The following is a 26,441-nucleotide window of genomic DNA, read 5'->3' as shown; positions in this document are numbered from 1 at the left end:
ACCTTCTTGGTGAGAAGTGAGAAGCAAGGAAACTCCGTATTATCCTGTTTGGGAATGAATAAAAATAAAATGTCCTTGTATTTACCTTCAACCAAACCACAGCTAATCATGCTGTAGTACTAAGACCTCCCATGAGAGGTGAGGTGTATCAGCAGTGCGTAGACCAATGTCTGTAGAGACAAAGCTTTTCCCAGGAATAAGTACTTTTTGGTTAGAAAACATCTCCATTTTGGGGAGGACCTTGAGGACCAGAGTGAGGTACCCACTAAGTAAATTAATGGAGCTTTCCTCATGCTATGGGAGAATCTGTGGGGCTTTGTTCTCCACCAGCCAGAATAGGACAATGAAAATTTATAATCCTGACTTAAGAGTTTCAACTAACTAACTAACTAAAAAAAAAAAAAAAAAGTCTTTTACAAATTCATGTCTGAAGAAAAATAAACCAAGCTAAGTTTCCGTTCAGAATTTGAACTGAATAAACATTGACAAATTTCAAAAGGGAACAGTTTTGGTGTCTAGCAATTTTGTTGAAGAGCCAGAAACAGTTCTGGCTGGTCCTGGTACTGAACGCAGGCCCAGTAAAGCAGAACACACATACGCTGGTTATATACAGGGAGATCTGCAGTTGGTCATCACACCTAATTTCAGTAACCTGGCTGAGATGTCTAAGCTAGGAAGACCATCATCCTCGACCTGGGCAAGACTGAAACACCTTCCTGAGGTTGCAGCTTTCCATCTGCAGTTGATGACCAGAGCCTGGGTTAATTAGGTCCTTGTCTAGGTGCTTTAGTTAAATGCCTGAGGTTGGGTAGAATCAATCACTTGACATTTTTGATATTAAAAATAGTTGAAAGTGCACTTTGCCTTCACTGTTGCAAGATCAGGGCTTGGCTGCTGACTACAGCTGAAAAATGCTTACACAGATGAGCACCTTTAAATTTGCAAAGGGTCCTCTGAGCTTCACGAGTTTATGGGCATGTGCATCTGGAGGGCATAGACCACAAATCTCTCGGCTTCTAACGATGACATAGTTTGGTGGTTTATGTATAGAGTGTTACCGTATTGCTTTACTGATACTGCTTTACCAGTCCAGCTAAGTCTGTTTTGTTCTTTCTTTTTTTGAACAGTCTTCTACTGAGACCACTTTCCAGTGCTTTAGAGAGAGAGTTGTCTTTCTGCTGAAGATTTTTATATTTACGTAGCCTTCTGGAGAGCAAGAGAGATCAGAGCACCAAAAGATCTAAACTGTTGCAAGTTCCAACTACGGGTAAAGCTTAAAGTACAGCATTGAATCAGTTTCCTACAATGACTGCATTATGGAAACCTCCTGCTCTTCTCCAGTGAAAAGTGAAATTAATGAACTCATGGTGGATGTTTCTGCACAAGAGCTAACTTTGATGATCTGCAACTTATTTCTCTGTGGCCATATTGCAGATTTCATCAGCTATCAGCTACGCTTCATGTATTTTCTCCAACAATTTTTGATAGATTTTATATAGAAAACCATTACTACTGTCCATTTAATAGTTCCTATGGTAGGTTCCTATAAATTAATTGTTGATTTACTTCAGAGTAATATATTTGAGAGGTTTGCATCTTTTTGGTAATATTGCAAATTTTAATATTTTTGCTGTGAAAACTTAAGAAATAGGATGAAATAAGCATAAGACCATCGGGTTCTTTATAATTACTACCATCACTTTTATACAGTGAGACAAATGTTAGTGGTTAATTTTCACCTTTTAAGAAGATACTGCTCAAGGAAATTTATTTAAATAAGAACAATGTACTTAACTGTAATATTTACATGTCTGGTTTTATTTTCTTCAGCTTTATTTCTTTTATAAAGCATTACATGGAAAAAAAGATACTAATGAACCAAACTATTATGTTATGTCTTCCATTCTGTGGAATATTACAATAACATTTCCTTAAGTAAGGATGAAGTGATTAGTATTTTCAGAGATAGTGGGACTAAACTCCAGTGCTGCATCCTCCTAAACTGCAGATGATTTTTGATCACTATTAGAGTTTTGTATCCCTGACTCATCTCTAAGCATCTCCAGTATGGCAAATTGTAACACAACGAGTATTATTATTATTACTTTAGCAAATTGTTGTCTTAAATAACGGATGGGAGGTTTTAAAATACATTTAGTTTATAGCAGCTGTAGGTTTCTCACAGAACATAAAACAGATTGTACATTTCCATATGGCTGAACAAGTATTTAAATTATTAAAGCCTTTTGCATAATACTTTAGTCAAACTTTTTTAATAGGATACAATATTCCATATACTTTAAACAAACAAATAAACAACCCCCCATACACCCCACAGCACATTAATGTATTACTGTAGATCAATGACCACTTTTAAAATTAAAAGAAAAAAGGAAAACATAAAATTTGGACATGAAGTGAAATACTGTGAACCCTGAAATTACTGTCCATTTCACCAATATCTATCAAGACCAATGAACAACTATTGACTACGATTTCCAGAAACTTGCAGCTCTGGCTTTAAAATAAGTGGTAGTTTGTTTGGTGTGAGGCCTGTAAAAGAATTTAAAAATATTTCTTGTCCTCTTTCAAGTATTTCTGACATTATTTATGGCTATTCTCTAGAAATCTGCTACTTGGGATATCAATGATTTCAGGTTTCCAGCTCCTGAATACAAATATACATCTCATGCTTGACCCCTTCAACCTCAAACTGAGATGAAATAAGCTTGAAGATTAAGACGTGGTGTTAAAATATTTCAGTATGAATTAATGTGTGGGGATTACATCTGCAGAGCCTTGTTCTTGCATGCCAAGTTGATGAGAACTCAAATAGTAGTGAGCAATAAACATGCAGGGTTGCTTCCCATAGCATAAGAGTATAGTTTCCACATCACATGTTCCACAAATGGTCTAAACAGTTTGCACAGCACGTTTATTTAGTACGCAGCAAGTAGGCCCATGCCTGACCTGATCATGATTACCTTTCCCAAAGCAGAAAAAACACCAGTCATCCTAGGATACATTGTAGTTTGGCTAGTGCTTGAAAAGCCAACGGCAGATGCCAGTAATCTCCCCAGTTATTTGTCCGCTTCTGTCCTTCAGTTGCTGGGAAGAATCATCAAAGACATGGACAGGGCTAAATTCGAACATCACTTGTTCTGCTGCTGACATCTGAATCCCCATGTGTGGGCTGAGGAAAGGAGGAGGTGATCATCACTAAATAGCTCCTAGCAGTTGGTGGTGGGACAGTTGCAAAGGGTACTTTTTCTTGTTTTACATCATTGCTTAATTTTTCCTGTGCAGAGCTGCAGAGAAGTGTGGAGCACTTTGCAGAATTGGCCTCTTAATGATTCATCCTCTGAATGTGTGGGAGGTATGGTGGTTTCTTAATATTTTTGTTCGTCTGCATCTTTTAATCTCAAGAGCTCACTGATCAACTGACAAATGTTTCAGTATCATGGGCCGGAGCCTCTGCAGTAGATATACATTCATTTATGCCACATGAGTCTGTACCCGTCAAACAGAAGAGCTAGGGCCATGTCCTTGTCTAAGATTTGCAGACACTTGTCTTGTGGTTTCCCAAGGACCCACAGGTCTAGAAACTGTGTGACAGGACACTGTATGCAGTCTTGGCCAAATTCCCCTTAGGGAACTGATTTTCTGCTCATCAAAATTCCCCTATGGTGAGTAGCATTTCTTAAGCCTCTGGTAATAAACGCACATGATATTTCATGGAGAAATAGGTATATCTGCTCTTTCAAAACTTAGAATCTATGGATATTTCTGTTAGGAGAAGGAACACAAAAGAAACCCTGTATGCCAGATGCCAGCTGTGCATTTGATGGCATCCTCGGAGGATATTTAGGCACTCAAATGATGGGTCTATGTGAGAATTGACAACAGAACACAAGAAGCCATTGAATGGCAGAGTTGTTATTAAGAGATATACTTTGGGTTTGTCAAAACATCTTTAATTAACATTTGTAAAGAAGCAGCACTGAAATCTTGGAGCTGTGATACTATATCTCCTTTGCAGTTGTCACTCTTTCTCTAGCCAGAGCAGAGGAGACAGTTAAAATAGTTTAGCAAAGATAGTGGATTCAGACTTTATAATCTCAGAATCTCCAATTTGGAATTCTTTGACAGCTCAGAAATACTATGTTTGAATTCACATAACTCAGACAATTGAATCTTGAAAAATTCTGGAGTATCAAAGCATAGGACTGAAATTACAGTTTGTGATTAGCTGAAAAACAATCCAAGTATCTTGCTGGGTTGCAAATTTTGTTCTAGTTGTACAAACTATTTCACTTGAAGACAGCTACTCCTTTGGATTACACTGATGAGACAGTGCATTTATTTTGCTTTCTTCATAATGCAGAACTTGGAGCTTAGTTGTAAGGACGCAACTTCTCGGTATCTGGGTAGTCCAGACAGAGATACTGCCCATCTCATGTGTGCTAACCACATCACAGCATAGTTCAGAGGATGTAACATAGCTTTAAACCCCTGTGTCACTTAAGGGTTTAAATCTGTCACTAAGAGGGTTGCAGAAGACCTGGTAAAGCCCGACATAAGCTCAGTCAGGACTTCATTCACTAGAAGTGAAATCCTCTCACAGCAAAGAGTCCACACAAGGCTGAAGCTGCAGAAAAACATAGAGGTGAAGTTTGTCTCTAATGAACACAGAGGCAAAGTACTAATTTACGTGATTTCGCCCTGCATGTCCAGCAGAGGAGTCTCTGCTGTATCGGACTATGGTTGAAATGTCATCACTAGCGTATTGTTCCCCATCACCCACACAAGTCTAGTGATTCTCAATAATCATGCTTCCCAAGCAGTCGGTGAGTCACTGCTGATCTGTTTTCTGCAAAGTAGACCTCTGTTTGGTTCCCATGGTGATCAGAAGTGGCAATTATTACAGACTGCTACTACAGTTCCTCAGTTGCGTGTACCCACTAAAAGAAGCTCCTATCTAGTTATAGTTCCTTGCAGTTTTGCAGTACATCGTCATCCCTTCCTATGGACAGCAATTCGAACACTTCAGATGAATTAGCTTTGTGGAGAACACGCTGGAGGAGGGTGATTTGTGGAGTGTTGTTGGTTGTTTGGGGTTTTTTTGTGCAATGTATTTAGAAAAAAACAAGAAAATAACAGCTCTGTAAGCTTTCCATAGAGCGATGGTGTGCCAGTATTGCAGGAAAGCTTTTGAGTCTGGGCTAAATGATTCAACCCTTGTTTTAATAACAGACATGCACAGAACTTAGATTTATCATAATAGGAACGATTTCATTTTACATAATCTGACAATTTTTACTGTAACCCTAGGGTTTTCAAACATAGGAGTATTTCCCAGACAGCAGAACCCTGCTTGTGGGTGCTTAGAACGGCTGTCACCCTTCTCGTGGGAACTTCTGTGTAGTGGGCACTTACCTGGTCATTATTAAAATACCTATAGCTGAAGATAGGACCCTGCTCTCCATGAAGTGCAGTGAAACTCATTAGCTGAACTGTACTGAGAAAGAATTAGAAAGATACTATGGGATGGAGCCTGGATGAAAGGGACTTCCTGTGCCAGAAAGGAAGAAATACATAGGAGAATGAGGATTATAATATTATGCAGTAAAGATAGATGCAGAAGGAGGTTAGGAACTGAAAATGACATAAAAATGAAATAGTTTAATTAAGTATCTGCTCCATTTCTCTGTGATTCTAATCTCTTGAAAATAGAGCAAGAAGTAGACCACTGCCAAGACTGCAGAGAAATGAGGATTGGCTTATTGGTTCATTCCAACCCTCAGATGTCTGAGATCGCAAACCTTTTGGGAGACAACTTATCTCATTTTTATTCACTTAATGCTCAGTGTAATGAGCCCATGAACCTTATATGTCCTTTTGGGTGTTACCAGGATATATAAATATCCTGCCTTCTCTTTCAAAGTGTGTTGGTGTTCCCTTTGTTTATGTCTCTCTATGCAGACTGAAACTTCTAATTACTTTGGAAGTTTACATCATGCTTGAAAAACAATTTAGTAGACTGGAAAATACACAAGATGTAAAAATCATTAACAGGCATGGTACAAGGAAAGATTATAGAAGATATGAAAAGGAAGCAAGAGCTTAATCTGAAAAACAGAGCAGCGTTAGACCCAAAGCTTTGGTTTGCTTATGCCATCTATTTTACATTTCTCATAACTAATGGGTCACTGTGCAAGTCATTAGTTTGGATCACAGCACCCTTATCGGTGCTCTGGGAATTAGCAGTCCACTTACAGCGTTTTGTTTATAGTCTGATTCCGACGTTACAGGAGATGGCAGTAACGTAAAATACTCAATTCCACCCTTAGCCTTCATTGCCCACTTTTTATGTTGGCCAAATCTCAGTGTTGTCTGCAGGATGGCTTCAGCTCCATAAAAGCTGAGCTCATGGGATTCTTCCTGTGAGGCTATGATGCAGAGCGACATGTTAATTGGAGGCAAGTCATATTCAATAGCTGTTCTGTGGGGGATACCAGACTGCAGGAAAATGTAAGAGTGTTTATTGGAGTTAGGGAGGTATTCAAACTTTGGAGAGATTCCACATTGCATCACTACCAAACTCTACTTGACAGAACACAAACATAACACCACGTGAATAAATAAATAAAATCAGGGAGGTAATGCACAGCTTTCAGCTTATATCTAACATCACATTTATGGCTATATATTCCTGGACACTGACTGTAACTTTGAGTTGTGAATATTTTTCCACAGCTAGGTTTGCATTCCCAAAATGATTTTGCTGTAAGGAAAAAACTTCAAAGCATTTCCACTACCTGATTTGTCCATAGGAGCCTTACATGCTCAGCCAAGAGATTTTCTTTAAAATTAAAAGATTTAATTAGATCTTAATGTATAAATAGTATCAATTGAGCAAATTCCAAGCATCTGGTTATTATAACAATGTACTTAATCTCAAAAGAAACCAGTTGCCTACTTCTTTTTCTTCTTCCAAATTGTGGATTACTTTAACAAATAAATGATTAATTTTTTTTTTTTTACTGTTCTATCAAAGAAACTGGTTTGGATCATCATATAAAAACAAACCATTTTTGGCAAGGAATTAATTTGTAATAAGGAAACTGTGCCAGCCAGGGGAGATGGAGCTTCTATAAATTCCAAATGCTTTTTAATAGAATGAATAATGGTTGGAGAACTTACACAGCACTATTAAAGGGTGTTTGTTCAAGACATCATTGCTCGTGTAACAATTGCTTCTTGAGAAACCCGAGCTTTCCAGTGAAAAGAACCCTGAAAATCACTACTTGGAAAATAATTTTTGATTTCTGATAATAATTTGTCAAAAGCAGCATTATAATTTTCCCTTCGAATTTTAAGAGGAAGCCAAATTCTCATCTGAACCAGTAAGGTAAACAGTCAACCTCTCCTTGCCTGCAAACAATTGCAGGCAATTCTCATTCAGAGGTACAGGAAAAAACATAAATGGTATTGACTAGCTCTATCATAGAGACATATATGTTCACACACTTGAAATTAATCCCAGTCTTTAACAAATTACATTGGACTAGATTTCATGTTTTGTCCTTTCAGGCATTTTTACTGAAACATTATATTATTCCTTCATTTTTTCCTTTTGGCTGAAATAATCCCTGGCAAAAGTATTTATTCTATATTTGTTATAAGAATGTGTACTTTGTTGTAATTCTCAAAACTTCTTGCACTATTTCCCATTTTTATCTCGAGTACACTCTCTGGCATAAAACTCTACCACAGACTAGGTTTTACCCAAAGGGCTAGGTTCACACCTTTGCTCAAGTGAGCACTCCAAGTAGGTATGACTGAAGGACATTTTATCCTGAACACTTTCTACTCAGCTGGTTTTTTCAACTTCAGTTGAAACATGGATAATGTTGCCTGATTGTTCTCCAGGAGGAGCGTTTACTGCACATGTGACTGTATCATCTTTGAATTTGGGCTGACATGGTTATAGGAGTCTTCCACTTCTCAGTGTAGGGTCTTGAAACTTCATCTTACCTCCTGCATGACATCTCCTTCAGATACGTCTGTGGACAAGCAGCTTTGTGCTACACAGTTGGAAGGCACAGAATGATGTTAAAGTGTCGCCATCACATTCCAGTTTGAGCAGTGATGTGCAAAACAAGAGTAAACATTACTGGTAAATTAGTTGGAGAGATGACTTTGCAACATTGCACAGTCTCTTTGGAGCAGCTTGGAATAATGACAAAAGGAGCAAGATAATAAGGAATCAGGTCCTGTGATTCAATATCAAATGCCTGTAGTAGACATTACAAGTTATAGTGGTATCCCTTGCACTGTCATTGTGGTTGCCATAAAGTAGTTGCAGTCTTGTAATAATTTCACCTGCACATTGAGTTGAGAGTGGCTGACCATTTGACCCATAGGTCTTCTTGCCTAGGTCACAGAGTCTGGCTGATGTGCAGAGTGTAGCTCATCATAATCTGAAAACTCCCACTTTGCAGCCTGCTGGTTTTGCCACGTGGCTCTGCAGCGCACCTTCATGGTGTCTACCGGTGTAAATAGTGAAAAGTGGTTTGAAGAACCAGCTGATAGACTGGTGGGGCAGGAGGACACCTCCATGACATACTCCCTCTGTTGATCCTACTGTCTTTTTGGTCCTCTGAGTGAGCTATGGTGGCTTCACACCCACTGAAGGACCAACCATGTATTATCAGTGATGCTCCCCAGGCCAGCTGTACCATGCCATACCCACCCCATGACAGCAGACCAGTGCAAGTAACACTGCTGTGCTGGAGGGGTTGGCCTTGTCGTTGGCTGGTTGAAATCTTAAATAGAGCTGGGATTTGTTTTTTCTGCTTCCTTCACTCCCTTAGCAGCAAAACCCAAGTGACTGCACTGAGTTGCCTTTTATGTGCCTCCTGAACAAGCCTTATGTTCAGAGCCGCGCTGGTGACAATCAAATTAATCACTGTCGCATCGGCAGCTGCACGTCGGGCTCTCCCGGCAGCCTCAGAGGAGGCGGGCTGTAGCTTGGGATGTTGGAATAAATGCTTGTCCAAAGTAGGTCAGCAAACCCTGCCTGGCCTCCAGAAATGGCTTTGTTCAGGGACAGCAAATTTCTTTCTTGGTATTGCTGGGGATCGTTTTCTTCAAATGTCTTTCGTGGGAAAGAATCCTACAGACCCAGATGGCAACACCGGTTCCCTGGAGCCTGAACCCTCTGGCAAACTTAAGAGAAAAAATGTTCTGAAGAGAAAGAATCTCAAACACTTGTTGAAAAAAAAAAAAAACCAACCTAAAAATGCATAAGGATCCTCTGTGAAGAGCTTTGATACACCTCGGCTGCTCTCACTTCTGGTACATTCAACTGATTTCTCCTTAAAAGCCACAAATATCTTAAGCTTTGATTTCATAGTATCTATACATATAATTTGAGCAGTTAAAAGTTTACATTTTTCAAAACACTTATTTCGAATTTTGAAAAAAGTTACTCTATGTATATTATTCTGATTTCCAGGAAATTGCCCCAATTAAGTAATCAGTTCTACAGCTTGTGGTTATTTATTTTTCACTCCAGGGTTTAGTTTTACTATATGGACTCAAGCGCTGGTATTAAAATGAGGAGTTACCTCATTTAACAAAATATTTAGCAATGACAGTGCTAACAGTATTGCTTGTCACTTCGCCACCGCCTGTGGCAAAGTTAGAGTTTATGGACGTAATTTAAAAATCAAATTAATTTAAATAGCTTTGCTTCTTATGGAGCTTTTAGGTCAAGTCCGAAAGATAATGGACTCTGTAAAAAACATTGCATCTGGGCTACTTCAGATTGCCCTCTAAGCCATAAAAATATGTCTCTCAGGTTTTTTTCTATAATGAAACCTGCTGTTGTCCAGTTTCAAGGTGATTCATTTTAGCTCTGTTCTAGCCTCTCTACTGATGCTACTATTATTCTGCAATGAAAAAAAGGACAACCACCCATTTCTGGGTGCTCTGTAAAGTTTTAAAAGCAAAATAGCTTAAAATAAATGTTTGCATCTTGCTGTGTTTTTATGACCTCCAATGCACTTTGGGTACTACTAAACTATAAATAAGATCAAAACATTCACTCTCTCATGGTCAAAAACCTAAAATACTCAAACATTAAAAAAATTAAAGAATGCCAAAATTAAGCTTCTTGATACATTTGCATTATGACGCATTTTTTGACAATTTGATCAAATATTCTTTTTTCACAGCATACATGCTAAAATAGACTAACCTAATTAGATATGTATGAAAAAGTATATTTTCCCTTGAAATTTTGCAAATATTTGTTTATTCATTTTATCATTGTTTTATCATTCCTTTGGGCCAATTTGTTGCTCAGGAATATGCTTTCTTGTACTGCTTGCGCAAGTTAGACAATAAAAATATAAATGTTTCTCTTGTTCAAGGTAAGCACTTCTCTTTGAACTACTGAAAGCTGGTTCTTGGCTACCCAAAGGTAGTCTTACTACCAAGGGCAACATCTGCTAAGGATTGTCAGTTGCTGTTTAAATTTCAGAATAAAAATGTCAAACTTTCAGCTCGATAAATTCCAAATTATTTTGTTTTGCCTTTACAGTAATTTACTGGGAAGTCAAAAGTTTTCATCGTGTTGCCGAATGGGTTAAAATAAACTTAAAAAGAACGAGCGGGCTGGTACGCTTACTGCTTCTTGAAAACTAGTGTAGGTACATCAAGGGATAAGAGGCACCTGAAAAGAAAGCCCAGCCCCTGCCTTTGGGTGGACAGTCACTCTTTGGGAGCATGATGCAAAAGTGTGAAGTTTTCCTAACCACCCAGATGCCAAGCCTGTAAAAAGAGTTAGTCATTTTTTTTGCTCTCTGTGTCTTTACATTATTTTTATTATTTAAAGCTAGTTACCTGTGGAAGAAAGCCAAAAGTACACAACTGCTATTTTTTCAGCAGGTTGTCTGTTTGCCTGGTCAGTTTTGATTTGCATTGTTTATCTGATTTCAGAGCTAAAAATAGACACAAGGGGCCAGGAATCAGAACCTCCAGCCTTCCTTATGCCACGCGTTTGTTACTCTTGGCTAAACCACTTCGGTGTAATCCTTCAAAAACAGTTTTTAGACTTGAATGCCCAAGCAAAGGGCTTTTGTTCTCATAACACCTCGGCGCTCCTCCAGGGAGAGCCGCGAGGAGTTTGTAGCGGTGAGCGTGTTTTTCTGAGGCTCTTGGGACCGCCGTCGAGGCTGGGTGATGCGGTGAGGAGCCCGCGCGTTGCCAGCAGGCAGGCTAGCGGGGGGCTCGATCTCCCTCTCTGCCCTCTCCCTCCTTTCTGCCTCCTCGCAGAAATTTCTCTGCCCGAGAAACGCAGCCCCAACGGGTTTTACATCAGCCGGAGAATAAGGATTTAGCACTGCTGACGCGTGCGATGAAGGAGGGAGAAGGGGGTTCGGAGATGAGCAGAAAAGCAAGAGCATGTTAGTGATGTTGATGAATTGCTGTTTGTTGAAATGCTGCTCCCTGCACTTCTTCAGTGGAAATTACTCTTTTCTAGATGGAGAAACAATCAGTAGCTTAACTTCATTACAAATGCCGAAAAACATTACTCATGTTAGCAAAACAGCTTTTTGTTCTGTCTTGTTTTCTCTTTAAAAGCCTCAGAACCTGTTACTGTTTCTAGTAATAGCTTGGAAATGAGATTTTTTTTTTTTTTTTTAAGTAGGAAAACCAAATAATCCCTGATTTCATTCCCTGCTCAAATGCAACAGTATGGATCCTCTCGTGAATTCTCCCACCGTGTTCACAGCTCGGCTGGGGTCACAGCAGCAGGCACTGCAAACTGTGCAAGCTGACCCGCACCTCGTGCACGAGCCCCGAGTTGTGGACAACGCTTTTTTGGCTCGGAGGAGGATGTCTCTGTGTTTGTGTGTTTCTTTTCATCGGTCAGCGTTAATTCCAACGGTGCCCACTCTCTGGGTTAAACAGCCACCAGTGCACCTGTACAGAAAGCCCTGGCAGCAGCACGCTCGCATCTTCTCCCTATGGCTTTAGGCAAAGATCCAAACATTGCAAGGACCCGGAGTGAGTTTTTCACACACTGAGATATGACTGATAAACAGCTATTTTTACCTCGTCTGAGAATGTCACTGTCCCCCATATTAGATGTACTTCCGAGTGACACACGAGTCTCTTCTGACTCTACGGGCAAGCATTTAACTTGTCATTGCTCCCAAACTGTTTGGACAGACCGGACAGCTCTGCAGAGGTCCAGCCTGAGAAAAAAACCTCTAGAGTCACAAAAATCCAGATTTAACCTTGTTTTGCCCAAGAAAATGTGTGGATTTTGTGACCAACTTTTGTTCAGAAGAAAAAGTTTAATTTGGACAAAAATCGTGTTTACTCTCCACTGTGACCGGTGAAAGGATCAACGGTAGAGGTAAGAAAGGGGAATTTCAGTGTTTCCCTTATGTCCAGCCTGGGATCACTTTGGTCCTTGATTTAGCATTAGAGGTTTTTCTTCTTGCATTCACACCCTCCAGCTGATAAAATTGCAGGTGTCACCGCTGCAAGGGAGCCACCAGCTCTTGCTTGTCTCAGGGACGCTTGAGGAGGTGGTGGAACTGGGCTTCCCCAGGGCACCAGGAGCAGTCCTCTCTCCAGGGCCCAAACTCCCCTACTGCATGCAGCTGCAGCCTTGGGCAGGAGAAGCTCTTCCACAGAGGTGGCAAAGACAGGAGAGATCCCAGCATGCTCCCACACTGCGTTTTTTTTTTTATGGGACCCATCAGACTCCAGTGTGGGACCGTGGCTTGTTGAACAGCAGCTGAGCAGTAGGAGCCAAAACCTTTTCATGAAGTCACCCATGATGACCAGCCTTGATGAGGCCATTACTGCCTGGAAAGTTTTCCTTTCCCAAGGTATTCGAAAGGGGAGGATGCTGTGGCATTCCCCAAAGACTGGACAGTTGGGGTCAGCACATGGCACAGCATGAAGACTGGAGAGACAAAGCCTGCTCTGTCCTCTCCTGGGGACCCCCAGTGAGAAAGGTGTTGGGGGAAAAGCACCACATGAGGAGGCAGAGAGTACGTGGCAGTAGAAAGGTGGCAAGCAAATACCAGAGAGCATCAGGCGGTTTGAAGGTATGTGGCTGAGTTCATGGCCTGTGAGGGGAAATGGGAAAATCAGGGGCACGCTGTGGCCATCTGAGTTTGTAAAAGGGAACCAGAGACCTGCAGCAGGGTTTTAGGTGCAGATGCCAGGGAAGGGATGTGGGACAGACATTGTGGAAAAAACAATTTAAGCGGCTTTCACCTCAGGATGTTTGCAGGCTCTGAAACTTCGTGCTTTGACATCGATCTTTGTCAGCAAAATCCTGGACTTGGTTCTACAGGGGACACATTACAGGTGTATGGAGCAGGGGATTCAGGGGATGGCAGCTGACAGAGGATGCGGTATGAGAGTGGCTTTCTGGCCAGGGAAAAGGAACCAGAGACGGGAAGTGGGGACTCTGTGCTGTAAACCCCCTCACTGCACAGGGACTGGCTGCAGTGAAAGCAGAGGTGAGGGTCAGAGCAAGAGTCACAAAACTCTTGTCATGAAGACATGGAAATCTTACTGGCTCCTGGACATGGCCTGTACGTACCTCATCCAGGGAATTGCTGGGAAAAATTCAGACATCCAGGAGTACCTACCGAAACTAGCAATTAGGGGAAAACTGAAGAGTTTTTGCTGGGATGTGGAGAAACCATGAAAGGCCTGAGGTGCTTGAAAGGGACACATCCTATTCGGGGACCAGATCCAACTGTAACTGCATAACGCACTGCAAGTAACGGTGGGCGCCTGTGAAGTTGACCCCCCTGGAGACCATCGTAGGTGCCCAGGGCTGATGAGCAGTAGAGTGAGAAAGGTCTGGGGGCTCCTGCCTTGCCTCAGGACACTACTTTGTGCTAAAATGCTGAAAACCAGAGAGATAGTGGGAGCTGCTGGAGGACGAGGTGGGCCAAAGGCTGTCCAGATGGAGCAGAAATCCAGTTGGGAGGAAGTTAGAGACCTGGTCCTGCTTGTAATGGGAGCCACAGGGGGGATGAAGACTCTGAGAACAAGTGAATAAAGCCCTTGGGGCAAGGAAGGAGGCTCGGGCCATTTGTCTCCTCTGTGTGTACACGCGTGGGAGGCAAACCAGCGGCACGCTGGAGCTGTATTAAAGGGTGAATGTCTCTACGTGGGGAAAACTGCGTTTGATCTCTCCTGCTGAGCGTGCAAGGGTTGCAAGGTGATTGTGCACGTACGCATGGTTGTACAAACGCTCCGTGTCCGGTTGCCCCTTACAGACGGGCACGACTTGACCTGGTAAACGTAAAAAAGGGATCGGCCCGGGCTAGGTACGCTCTTCTGACCCGAACAACCGAAGCGCAGCAGGATGACGCTGCGAAGGCACCACCATGCACGTCATCGGCTCCCCAGCAGAGAGCAGCGTTGCTCCAGCACTGAGCGGCCCCGTTGGGTTCTGGCTGCGGGACGCGGCGCTGGCAGCGCTGCGGGGCGGCGGTGAGGGGCGGCGGGGCTGCGGGGGGAACCACCACACGGAGCATCCGTTTTCTCAGGGCGGCCGCGGAACGGCGAAGTTCAAAACATCTGCTGTAGGGAGAGTATTTAACGGCAGAAAAGACAATCTATAGCAAGAATGAAAAGCTCTCGGTCTGTGTGCAAGGGAGGGGAAGTGCAAGGCAAACTCACTCAGGAAGGTCAGAGCCTCTTTCATTCTAGGGTCACCCACAGCACGGGAAAATTAGACTTCATTATCTCATTTGCTTTCTATCAGAAGATTGAAAACTTGTAGTCCTGCAAGCAGTGGGATGTACTCATCTCAATGCCTAATGCGAGGCACTTGGGCCTGACCATCAGAGGTGCAGGTCACCTACAAATGTAATTGAGCCCAGCTGGGGTTGGGGCCACTGACACTGCCATCGCCTGCTGCCTCCAATTACGGGCTCTAATGGAGGTAACCCACCCAAAGGGAGTGCTATTTCAGAGGCTGGCCAGCAAAAGTCCTTGAGAGCATGTGGTTGCTCAGAGTGAGTCTGAACTGGACCTGCTTTAAGCTGGCTGCTGATCCCGCATGCTGTGAACTGGCAAAGTTACTTTTCCCAAAGGGCCAGTGAAGTAAAGTATGCTCAGTGAGTGCACAGTCAATGTTTCCTTCACAGCCCGTGCTTCCCTCTCCTCCAGAGGCTGAAATGTCAGGCAGAGCTGATTATTTTTTTTTCCTCTGTGGGGAGAAAAGCAAGAACTGTGTCCTAGGGCAGGATTGGTCCCTTTGGGGCAGCCCCACCAACCTCACTCTGTGAGGGACCAGCCTGCACAGGGCCACCCTTGATGTCCAGCTCATCCCCGCTCCTGTGGCAGCCCTGTGTGGCTCCCTGGCAGGGTGCTGCCTTTGGCCAGCCTGTGTCCCACTGGTGTCTGCACGGTGCATCTCCCTGCTGGCTTGTTGGGGCTTCTCTGTTAACATTTCCCTGCTCTGTTGCAGCTCTGAAATGTCAGCACCAATTATACCTGCTGAAATACGAACCTTCTGCCAGTGAGGAAGGGACAAAAATAATGTTGTTGTCCTCTTCTTGTGCATGGAGCTGAGCGCTATTGAGGAATCGGTCCTGTTCCGAAGTGGCACTTTGATTTTTGGGCTCTGCGGTCCTTGGTACAACCGAGCAATGGGTCAGGCTGTAGTGTTTGGGATGGGAGCTAGTACTTTTGTTGCCCTGCCTTACCTCATAGTAGCACTTCCTTAGGCAATGTCCTGGATTGCCAGAACCAGTGGATTTGTTAATCAGGCCAGCAGCAAGGTAGCAGAGCACTGAGAAAACCAGACGGGCTCGTGAGTGTGGTGTTTTGGCAGCAGACCCATTTTTGCCTGCTGGAAGATAGAAAAGTTACAAATCAATGTAAACTGTCACGTGCTTTGTGCTGTAAGCACCTCTCAGCTATTAGCTAGCGCACGTTGCCAGCTCATTTCTCATGGACAGTTATTAAGGCTCGTTCTTCATTTGGGCTAGACTTGAAATGGCATCTTGAAGCAAAAGAACCCGACAGCCTTGGCTCTCTGACCCCCACTCAGCTCTGCTTGGTAGCCCAAGGAGTGTTCCTCCTTCTGACACTTCCCGTCGCCTCTGACATCTAGTCCCTTCAGGCAGCTGGGTTGTTTCAGCCAGGTTTCAGTATATAGTTGGTTTTTCCGTATGTATTTAGTGGTATTGGGAAAAATAAATACACCAGCAGGAGAATTGCACACCAGCAGTCAGTTCCTCTGGGGAGCAGCGTATTTCAGGGATGCTCAATCTCCTCTGAGTTTGTGCCTCTGTGTTTTTTTCGCTTTCTAGTAAGACATGAAACCTGCTTGGAGCTTTTCTCATGCCTGTGACATTAGCAATGGCTGTGTCCCATGTAGATGTCTGCTGTCTAATGAAGGAAGGGCTGCTACTACAGCTGCAGAGGGACAATGGGGAAGAAGGATTAAGAAGGTCTTTCCCCCTCTGATAACCTGGGATATGATCGATGATCACCAAAGACTTGGTTCTTAGACTTCCCCCTGCCCCCCCACCCCTTACAGAACTGTGGAAATGAAATGCATTCGTGCTACACCAGTCCTGAGGGAAATAGCAACGGCTCTGTGCCTAGTGACTCTGAGCCTGTACCACGTACCACAAAGCTACTCCACTCTCTAAAATCCAACTGAGATAATAGCTCTGGTGTCACGACAGTGATAATTCCCCTGCTGACAGGCTGCACACTGCAGCAGTAGCTCAGTTTCAACTACCGGAATGAGGAATTCCTGCTGAGATCCACTGGTCGCTCCCCGGGGTAGGGCCCTACACCTTCCTGCCATTTGGCCAAGGTGCTGTCCTCCTCCTGCCAATGCTGTGGCTGTAGGGATGGAGCACTGTTACTCTTGAAATAAATAGCTGAGACCTGTTGCAAAGCCTATTAAAATTGATGCAGGTCTTTTTTTTTTTTTTTTAACGGATTTTGCTAGGTTTGGCTCAAGCCCTCGGCAACATTGCTCTTGCTCACTGTGAAACTTGGAAGCAACCTGGGTAAACAAGGCTATGGCCTCATGTGCTATTTCCAGACTCCTGGAGAGCCGAGCCTGGTGCTATGGCAGAGATGGAAGTGACTGTAGAGCAGCGCTGCTTGGCCGGGGGACGGCTGGCCCTTCACAGCAGCCGATCCTGCCCTCCCTCCTTCCAGTCCCTCTGAGCTGCCATCGTGCTGTTCCTTTGCCCCTTGCTGTGTTTTTGTCGCTGTGGGAAAGTCTCCTGGCCCCGTCCGTGAGGTGATGAAGTCTATGCTGCTGGGAGGTCTGGAGCTGCTGCAGGTGGAAATGGATGGTCTCCAGCCTCTGCCGTGGTAGCTTTAGCGGTTCTGCTTTGGTGTGCTCTTCTCAGGGGTCGCTGACGAGCAGGCTTCTAAATTAGTTTGAAACTTGTGCTAAATGCACTTAAAATAAAGCAAAGTCATTAGGAGCTGTATGCCATTTCCTGAAAGCAGCTGGGCCTTGTCTCCTTCCGAGACGGGATGCTACAGCAGCAGCGTGACTCTGTCTAACCATTCCCGTGTTGATGTTGGTCTGCAGAATATCGTGAGCACACTAGACTGGAGCTAAAATGGCAAAAATTTGGTCAAGGGGGACGACCCTGAATTTCAGTAACAACTTGGAATAAAATCTTGGCTTTTAGAAGTTCCTTGGTAGCCGACTAGTGTTGTACTATTCTTTCAGGAAAGAGAGTGCTCCCCTCTCTTTCAATTGTCAGGTATATGTTGTATTTTTATGAAGAGGTCTTAAAAAACATGCAGTGTGCTGAATGGGAGAGATTCAGGGTCACGAAAGAGCATGTAGCGTAAAACCTTGGGAAATGAATTCATTAGCGTGCCAGTGAGTGATGTAATTTTGCTGATTTTAAATTAAGGCTTGATTAATAGGCCTAGCCTTTTTTTGAATCGAAGTGATCTTATTTGGTGTTTTTTGGGGGTTGCGAGAATAATTCTCCTGTGTTTGTGGAGGTGCAGTCATGCTTACTGCATTTGCTGCCTGTTTTCCAAGTCGGACTGCTCACCACCACCACTTTTGTAAATTAAGCTACTGCAGCATTTTACAATCTGCAGACGAGATTCCACCCTCGTGAAAAGAACTGCTACTTTGCAGATGGCAGCAAAGTTGTGCTGACTCTGACATTGCTTCTCTGTCTGTAGAGCCAATTGTCTTTGAGAGTGCTGTGCTACCGAGCCAGAGAAACACGTGAGAAACCTTCCCTCTCCTCCGTACGTGGGAGGGTGTTGACACTGTGATCTCTTAGTAGGCAGATCTCTCAGTATTTAACCTTGGAAGGGTAAAACTTTCTGAAACGTAATAAGGAAAAATCAGGGCCACGGTTCCTCCCATTGTTCTTGCAGGCATCTGCAAGAAATTGAACACAGAGAAGCATTTTCAGAAGAAGTGAAAAAAGAGAGAGATGGAGATGATAACAGAATATGAAATACTGGCACCAATGTGGTCTAACTGGGTATAGCTTTAGGGGGAAGTGTCCTTATTAGAAGTTACTTCTTCCCTCTTCCTGGACTGTTGTTTAGACACTGCTGACTTTGGTATGTAGCCTGTGTAGAAAGGAGCACTTGCTGGTGAGAACTATTCCAATTAATGGGACCAAGCTGTTTCATGCAAGAAAGGACTGGAGAATTGCTCTCTATGTATGTTAAATTAGAGTGGACATGAAATAGCTGAGCAAACTCTCCAAAAGGCTGAAACTGTAGCAAAAATTTATTCTTCAGGAGCCTGATCCACAGCCCATGGAAGACAATTGTAGTGGTTTCCTGACTTCCATGACCTTTGGATCACACTCCAAGTTCTGTGCTAAAGATGGTATATTTTTTATTTTATTTACTTGTGGTTTTGGACTACTATTTCTACTCAAAAGCAACTGTTAGATTTCTGAAAAAGACAACTTGAGCAATTAGAATAAGTGAACTTTTGCTGTGAATAAATTGCCAATAGAAATATGGTAATGACACCCAGGGATTGTGTATTAATAAGGACTAATTAATTGGTCTGATTTGATGCTGAAAAGAGAACATCACAGCTTTTTGTGCTCTGACACAAGTTAAATGTTAACAAGTCCATAGAGGTGTTTGAATTTGGGTTCCAATTAATGTAACCACATGTATACCTTAGCCATTTGCATATACCTAAGCAATCAATATTCAAGGCTTGTGAATCTTGCTACCTTGTCTATAGTGACAAGATATTGGTGCCCTGAAATGTCACCCCTAATATTTACTATCTGAGACCTGTACAGTACAGGAGGAAGAGTCCTATCATACCTCTGAAAACATCTTGTTTTGTTATGAACTACCTGCACAGTGACAGAGACTACCTGAGACTTTGTATGCTACATCCCAGGAGCAGAACTGTTTCAAGTGGTCGTGTGTGAACTACCAACAGAGCTAGGGAGAGCAATGCTGAGTCCTCTGGGCCAGGTCTGCACAAAAATTAATCCTAGATCAGCTATGCTGAGCAACATGGCACAGGGATTTCTGTTCCACAAATACATCATTGTAGGCCCAGGCTGGCGTGCCTGGACAGCACTGTGTTGCACGGTATGGATTTACCCAGTTGTCCTGGGTTTTGGCTGGAATAGAGTTAATTTTTACAAGAAGCTGGGAGGGGACATAGCCAGCACAGCTGACCCAAACTAGCCAAAGGTATATTCCATACCATATGACATCATGCCCAGTATATGTGGGGGAGCTGCTCAGGGGTGGGCTGGACATCAGGTTCTCAGCAGGGAGCAAATTACATTGCGTATCACCTGCTTTGTATATTTTTTGATTAGTATTGTTATTATTTTCCTCTTCCTTTGCTGTCCTGTTAAACTGTCCTTATCCCAACCCATGAGTTTTATCTTTTTCTTCCAATTCTCCTCCCCATTCCACCGGGTTTAGGGGAGGAGTGAGTGAGTGGCTGCACAGTGCTTAGTTGCCAGCTGGGGCTAAATCACGACACCGGTCTATGCAAGCAAAGGCCTCTACCTCCATCTTGCAGCTGGTGGATACTCAAGTCAAGCCAAAGAGTACAACTCTGTCCTAAACTCTGTTCAGGTGCAGACCTCACTCAGAAGTGCTTTCAGTCAGTGTTGCTCTTGGCTTGAATTGAGACATAGCTGAACATTTTTGCCGTCTCGGATCAGGTCTTTGCATGACAGTCTTCCTCACAACTACTCTAGAAAGAACTCAGGATACTTTGCAAGAAATTCCGATGTCTATTGGCACTTCTTCAATCCTGTTGGTCTGGGACCAATTCCAAACAGACTGTCAGTGGGTCCCTGAAAGTCTCTCTATTCAAGGACTATGTCAAGAAAGCCAGCTCTGTGCAGTGTTAGATGAGAGCATCTAAAATGTCAGCTCTCCAGCCCTGGTACAAATCTGCTGTGGTAACAGGTCTTTGCAGATGCGCAGATTTCCTTTGAGAAAGTGTTCTTTGACAGTAATGTGGAATTACCCAGGACACCTCTGTTCCTTTCTGCCTTACGTTCTGTATTCAAAGGGACAGCTCAGCATCACAGACTCGCTTTTGCTTCCCTTGCATCTGTGGTTGTGAGACTGGTTAAATATGTAAGCTATCAGATCTACTAGAAAGGCTTGTGCCATGGGGAAGAAGAAAAGCAGCGAGCGATCTGCTCTGCGAGAGCTCTTCAAGGCCACTTGGTCTCCCTGGGCCTGCTCATGGCTACAGTTCTGCGTTCCCCTGTGCAGCAAAGCTCTGAGGTCAGAGCTAGATTTGAGGCATCTCCAAGGTGACTTGCTTGTCCCTGTAGTCTGGTGTTTCCAGATTTGGAAGGAAGGGGGAGGAAGGGAGTGCTAGAACAAACCCAAACCTAAATAGCTCCCCGAAACTCTGGTCTGCAGCCCCATAAGTCACCAGTCGCCTCTTTCATCCTTGCAGATTCTCCTCTTTACCTCGATACTGGCTGACTTGCTAATTATTGCTGGTACCTTTGCTAATGCTCCCTGGTTCCCAGAGAGGCGCATCTGGGTATGTGGCACCTCAAAAGGAAGGGGAAGAGCACTGATGAGGCTCCGTTTTTCTTCTGTGTTGTTCAGTGAGCGCAGCTTTGGAAATGTGGGTGGACACCTGAGCTGGGGCACAGATAAGGTAGATTTATATTTTTATACATCCTCAGGATGTGGCTCAGCTGATTAGCCATGGTTTTCCCATTTGAATCTTTCTCTGCCTGAATATTAGAAACACCATAGCCTCAGAAAAGGGATACCTCTTCTTTCAAGTTCTCTTCATGTTTTCCAGGCAAGAATGTAAGGGTTTCGAGCAGTAGCTTTCCAGCTGTACCTGGAATGTAACTGTAGGCTTGCTTTGTTTATTCCATGTTGGGATTTCTCACATCTTTCTCAAAGCTGCTGTATTCATCTGACTTTGAGGTTCCTACTGTGCCTTCAGGCTCCCAGTGCTCAGGGTCTTCGTACAGCGTACGTGTATGTTCCCTTGCAGGCAAGGGTTTGAGAGGTAAGATAGCTCACAAATCCTGTGACCCACTGGTGGCTGCATGGCTTTTATTTCAAAGCCTTGAACTCCCATCTACATCTTCCCTTTGTTGCTTGTTTTGAAATGGATCCTCTCAAGGATCTGTCGGACTGGAAGGCCACCCAAAAGGCTGTGACATACGCGGATCTGATCTGTTGACACTTGGTCCACATTGCGGCGGCGATGCGTCCTGACAGCTTTGGCTTTCCTGAAGCTGGGCATTGTGCAAGCAGATACGCGTCAGTACCTTCAACTTGTTCAGGTCTCGGGACTGGTCTTTTTGGAAAGAAACTGCAAGCGGGAGTTACTGCGGTGCTGGTCATCTGCAACCACAAATGTTATGAAAGCAAAGCTGACAAATTGGGGGGGAATGCAGAGGAGAGCAGTAAAAATAATAAAAGCTTTCATAATTAAAACCAGTAGATTTGAGGTATAGAGAGCTGGGAGCTTCCCCCTATTGATAAGAAGCCAGCAGCAAGACAAACCTCTCTGTAAATATATATATAAAGGAAAGTTATACAAAATATAAAGATTGGTTCAATATTGTGCTGATTTTACAGCCCTTCCATTGACTGTTTATCTTGGGGTTGTTAAGAGAAGAACACACATTGCCTGTCTTTAAGCATGAAGTGGCAAGCTAATGCCTCAGGGCTCGTAAAACGTGAGGGGCAAAGGGTCTGCAGAGAGGGAGAGCTGAAGCTCCTGAACGATTCCTGTGCTGGATCAGTCTCTCAGACCAACCTGCCTTCTTCAAGGGGCAAATGGCAACCCGTTTGCTAAGCACAGAGCTGAGTGTTGAAAGTTAGGTGATGCTTTCCTCTCTTTTCAGATAGCTTGGTATGCAGTCAGCCGCCGTATGCTTCGCTGCGTGAGCTCAGAGCTTCACCAGGTTTGGGAAACCATAGAGACGGATCAGCTTGGCCGGCCAGCATTGAAGGTTGCTCTCTGTGGGTGCTTTGAAGTCTTTCAAAGGATTCAGCTTCAAAAAGGGTAGGCTAGAGTTGGTTTTGGAATCATACATGTCCTAAAAAGTGTGGCTCAATTGCTACCGATGCCTCTGCAGACCCAGCTTGCTTCTGTTTTGCCTGGTGTAGACACTGTGAGTTTAGCTGTGCTTCCAAAGGAGTCTTTTCTTACTCCATGGGATTCATCTTCTAGGACTGAGCAACCTGGAAGTCAGCTGGACCTGCCTGAACTGCCTGCCGCCCTTTCAAAGGCATCATTAATAGAGGACATCTCCAGCATATACATCTCCAGCATTAAAAACAAAGCTAACTAGCTTACAGAGTTTTGAAAATGCTGTCCGCTGGGAGTTTATGAATTTATGAATTGCTTGCATTTATTTTTACATTTCAGTAAGATGTGGTGAAAGCCGTGCCCTGGCTAGAGCAGGAGCCAGGTGGCGTGTACTCGTGTCTTTGTGCATGCGTGTTTCTGTGATTGCATAACCTAAGTAAAACCCAAACCCAACGCTGGGCACGGGGACAGTCTGCTGAGTAAGGTGGTGACGTCACCATCATTGGACGTACTCATCTTTAAGGTATAGTGTGGGTTTAATATGGGCGAACGGGCTTGTTCTGCAAGGGTGTGGAATAAAGAACTGCACAGAGGTTTCCTTCCAGCTCTGATGCTTCTGTGGAAGGCTTTCTGGAAAGTAGATTAAATGGCAAACCACTCCACGTCCTTACGGTGTCGCTGAAAATAGTGGGCAGTATTTGGTTCCACTGAAAAGCTATGTGGAAAGCTGTGTATACTGGAATTGCAGGGTTATGGATGACAGCAATCGCTCATCCCACTGAGTCTTGAAACAGCTCTATGTTGAAAAAAAGTTCCTTATAGCCATAGTCAGTAGGACATCTACTGGCTAGTTGTCCCTCCCATCAGAAGACAGGGCTGTCTGTCCGTATACATTTTCCAACAAAGGAAGGAGAAAGTCTGGGCTGTCTGATTCACATCCGTCTTCTCAGATGACAAAGTAGAGAGCAAATGCTGTGGAACTGGTGAAACGCAGACTAATGCTGTGTGCAGGAAAAGGACTTCAACAACTAGCTATCTGTTCTGAATACTTATCCATAAAAATAAAATCAGTTATTCAAATTGTGTTGTAATTTGAATTATTCAAATGGGATTATTAATACCTGTTAAAAGAAGAGTAAGATGTGTTGTGACTTCTTTGGGGAATGCCCTCGTTTGGTTTGAAGAGGCATCCACCGCGGAAAGGAAAGAGGAAATGCCCTTCTGTCTCGCGTGCCCTGTTTGGCACGGCCGTCAGTATAGTGTCATCGATATAAAAGATTTATGGCAAGGAGTTAATTTCCTTGAGGGGGCCAGAGAGAGCAAGAACAAGTAGTCTCTTGAAGGATGTCATTCTCTGTAGGACAGAACTCTAAATAGCCTTGGCAGTGTGGCCTTAGTGGATGAAATACAGGCCAAACTGTGCCCTAGCAAACGAGCCTGAGATGATACCAGGGGAGAGAGACAAGTTTAGGTAGGCCTCGTAAAGGCTTCAGTTACCAGTGCCACTTTTTCTTCTGGGTAAGGCAGACCTTTGTATGACGATGCCCTGCTGCCCATATCTTCAAATGTACTGAATCTGCAAAACATTGCAAAATGTGTGGCCAAATACCAGGTATTTGCAACTTCCCTGCTTAAAGTGCAGCTGCTCCTTATGTGGAAAAGTGATATAGACTGCTAAGCCATGCTAAATCTGATGTAACAGGGGGAAATTCTCCTCAGACTGCCAGCAGCATATACATGGCCTGGTCTGAGGAATGGAAGGAAATACACCAAAATCTGGGAATACCGCTTCTGATAGCCAAAAAAATATTCTCCTCCAAAACATCCCTCCCCTTCATGCATGGTTTCCCCTTTCATCACGGGGGTGATTCAGAACTGCGCTGTAACAGATGGAAAGGTTGCTACTGATGTCAGTAGATCTCGCTCTGTATCCATAGGGTCTTTACAAACTGCTTTCAGCTAGTTTCTCTGGAATTGCCTGAAAAGCAGAGTTTTATAAAACTGTAACCTCCCCCTTCTCATGGAATCTGGGGCCTCGTATGATTCTTCCTCTGAAGTTCCAAGGCGGTGCATCAACCTTTTCTCACTGTCTTCGCCCAGCTCCCCTGATAAGACGTCTGAGGTGCAGACAAAAAGTGTTTATCAGGACAGAAAGGTATTGATCCTACGGACAGAAGTACTCTTGAGATCGATCCCTCAAGCCTATTTTAGACCTGTAGGCACATCCACAGTTTGAGGGCACAGAGGTAGTGGGTGCGTTCCTCAGCTGTTGGGCGCTCAGACTTCTGAGTTCTCGTGGCATTGGCTGTGACACTTGAACGGCAGTCGAGAGCGCAGGAACCTGGCAATGTAATTTTTAAAAGGCGCTGGGGAATATCAGGAACTGGATCGCTGTCAGTTGCTATTGGACACTCTTTGAAATATAAAAACTTATAAAACCCATAAAATACAGAAATGGCTGGTTAACTGGTGAAATCAGAGTGGTGCCCACTTGGAGGATTAATTAAATACTCTCCTGTTTTGGTAGATTGAAGTAGACAGAGAGCTATTGGTTCTTCTTTTAGCCTGGGGAGAGAAGCCTGAATCGCTTTGTCTTGTTGGAATGTGCCGTGCGTCCTTAGGGATAAAATAGAAGTGAATAGAGAAAGGGGAACCGCACTGAATAAATAATACAGTATGGCATGTTGCGTGGTGTACATAATCAAAGGTTTGTATGTAATGTACGAACTCGGGCTATTAAAAAGTGATGTTGCAGTGGTATGCTTGCTCGACTCACATTGATGGCATGTTTATCTTTAATGCGTTTCACTGATTCTGTAATTTTAATGCTAATAGACCAGTCCTGTGGTTCGCTTTATTGTATGGAACCTGAACAGTGTTTTCTAAGCCATTTTGGCATCTGTTCCAGTTGGATGAGAAGAGCTATCCCAGTTGGATGAGAGAATTGACGGAGGGCTGAAAACCAAAACATATCAGAGAAAATGCCAGCCAGAGAACACAATGGGGATAATGTTAAAGCCAACATACTATAGCTACAGGGTTAATACTATTGCTAGGGGTAATGAATCCTCAATGCTGTTCATTTTGAATGCCTGCCTTCTCTGTGCAACAAAGTGCTTGGCTCAGAGTCATAAAGTGGAGGCATAAACTAGAAGGAGCTTGAAACAGAATACCCTGAACTGACCCATTCATGTCCATGTAGAAGAATGAGATAATATATATAGTTGGTGGAACTATGTGCATGCTCCTATGAAGGGCTTTATTTAGCATTACCAGGAGAGACTTGTTTGATGCTAACCTTGAGAGCTGGCGAGGGATGGAGCACTTTGGCTCTAGTTCAGGAAAGCATAACATTCCGCATTCAAGAGGATTTACTTGTATCCTTAAAGCCAAGCACATGTTTAAGTGTCCTGTTGGCCCACGGCCCGCTTGTTCAGCACCTTGCAGAACCAGCTTTAAAATGGTGGCACGGGCAGAGAAGTTTTAGCGCATGTTATCACCACCAGTGCCTGGAAAGAAATGTGGTGCTTTGGCCTCAAGCCCCCTCCCACTCTTCTTCTTTTTCAAGGCCTAATCTGGTATCTTTCCAAACTAATTTGGGAAGAGTCCTTGCAGGACTGAACCCTGTATCCTGCAGGTTCATGGCAAGCTCTTGTTGACTTTGTAGGGGCAGGGTTTGGTGGCTGGTCTTTAGAGTCTATCCAGAAAGGAAATGTACTGGGTCCTGTGATCTTGTGAATCTGAAGCCAAAAATTCACCATTCCTCTTATGGCTAAACAATCATGAGCTGCAGTGGGGGTTTTTGTTCTCGATCTTTTAGTCTAGCGGGAGTTTGCTTTCT

General features: G+C 43.6%; 1 protein-coding gene across 4 annotated transcripts in view; it reads left to right on the top strand.

The window, feature by feature from the left end:
• Window positions 1–10,427, top strand: part of C1H12orf75 (chromosome 1 C12orf75 homolog) — a 42,953-nt gene extending 32,526 nt beyond the window's left edge. For all 4 annotated transcript variants that reach the window (XM_075754498.1, XM_075754508.1, XM_075754531.1 and 1 more), the window contains exon 6: window positions 1,128–10,427. In XM_075754498.1, coding sequence (XP_075610613.1) covers window positions 1,128–1,138 — 11 coding nt within the window. In that variant the 3' untranslated portion in view covers window positions 1,139–10,427. The remainder of the gene's footprint in view (window positions 1–1,127) is intronic.
• Window positions 10,428–26,441: the final 16,014 nt, after the last annotated feature.

This window comes from Balearica regulorum, chromosome 1, assembly GCF_011004875.1.
Source record: "Balearica regulorum gibbericeps isolate bBalReg1 chromosome 1, bBalReg1.pri, whole genome shotgun sequence".
NCBI lineage: Eukaryota > Metazoa > Chordata > Aves > Gruiformes > Gruidae > Balearica > Balearica regulorum.
Note: the sequence above shows the minus strand (reverse complement) of the source record. Positions and strands in the feature narration are given on the sequence as shown.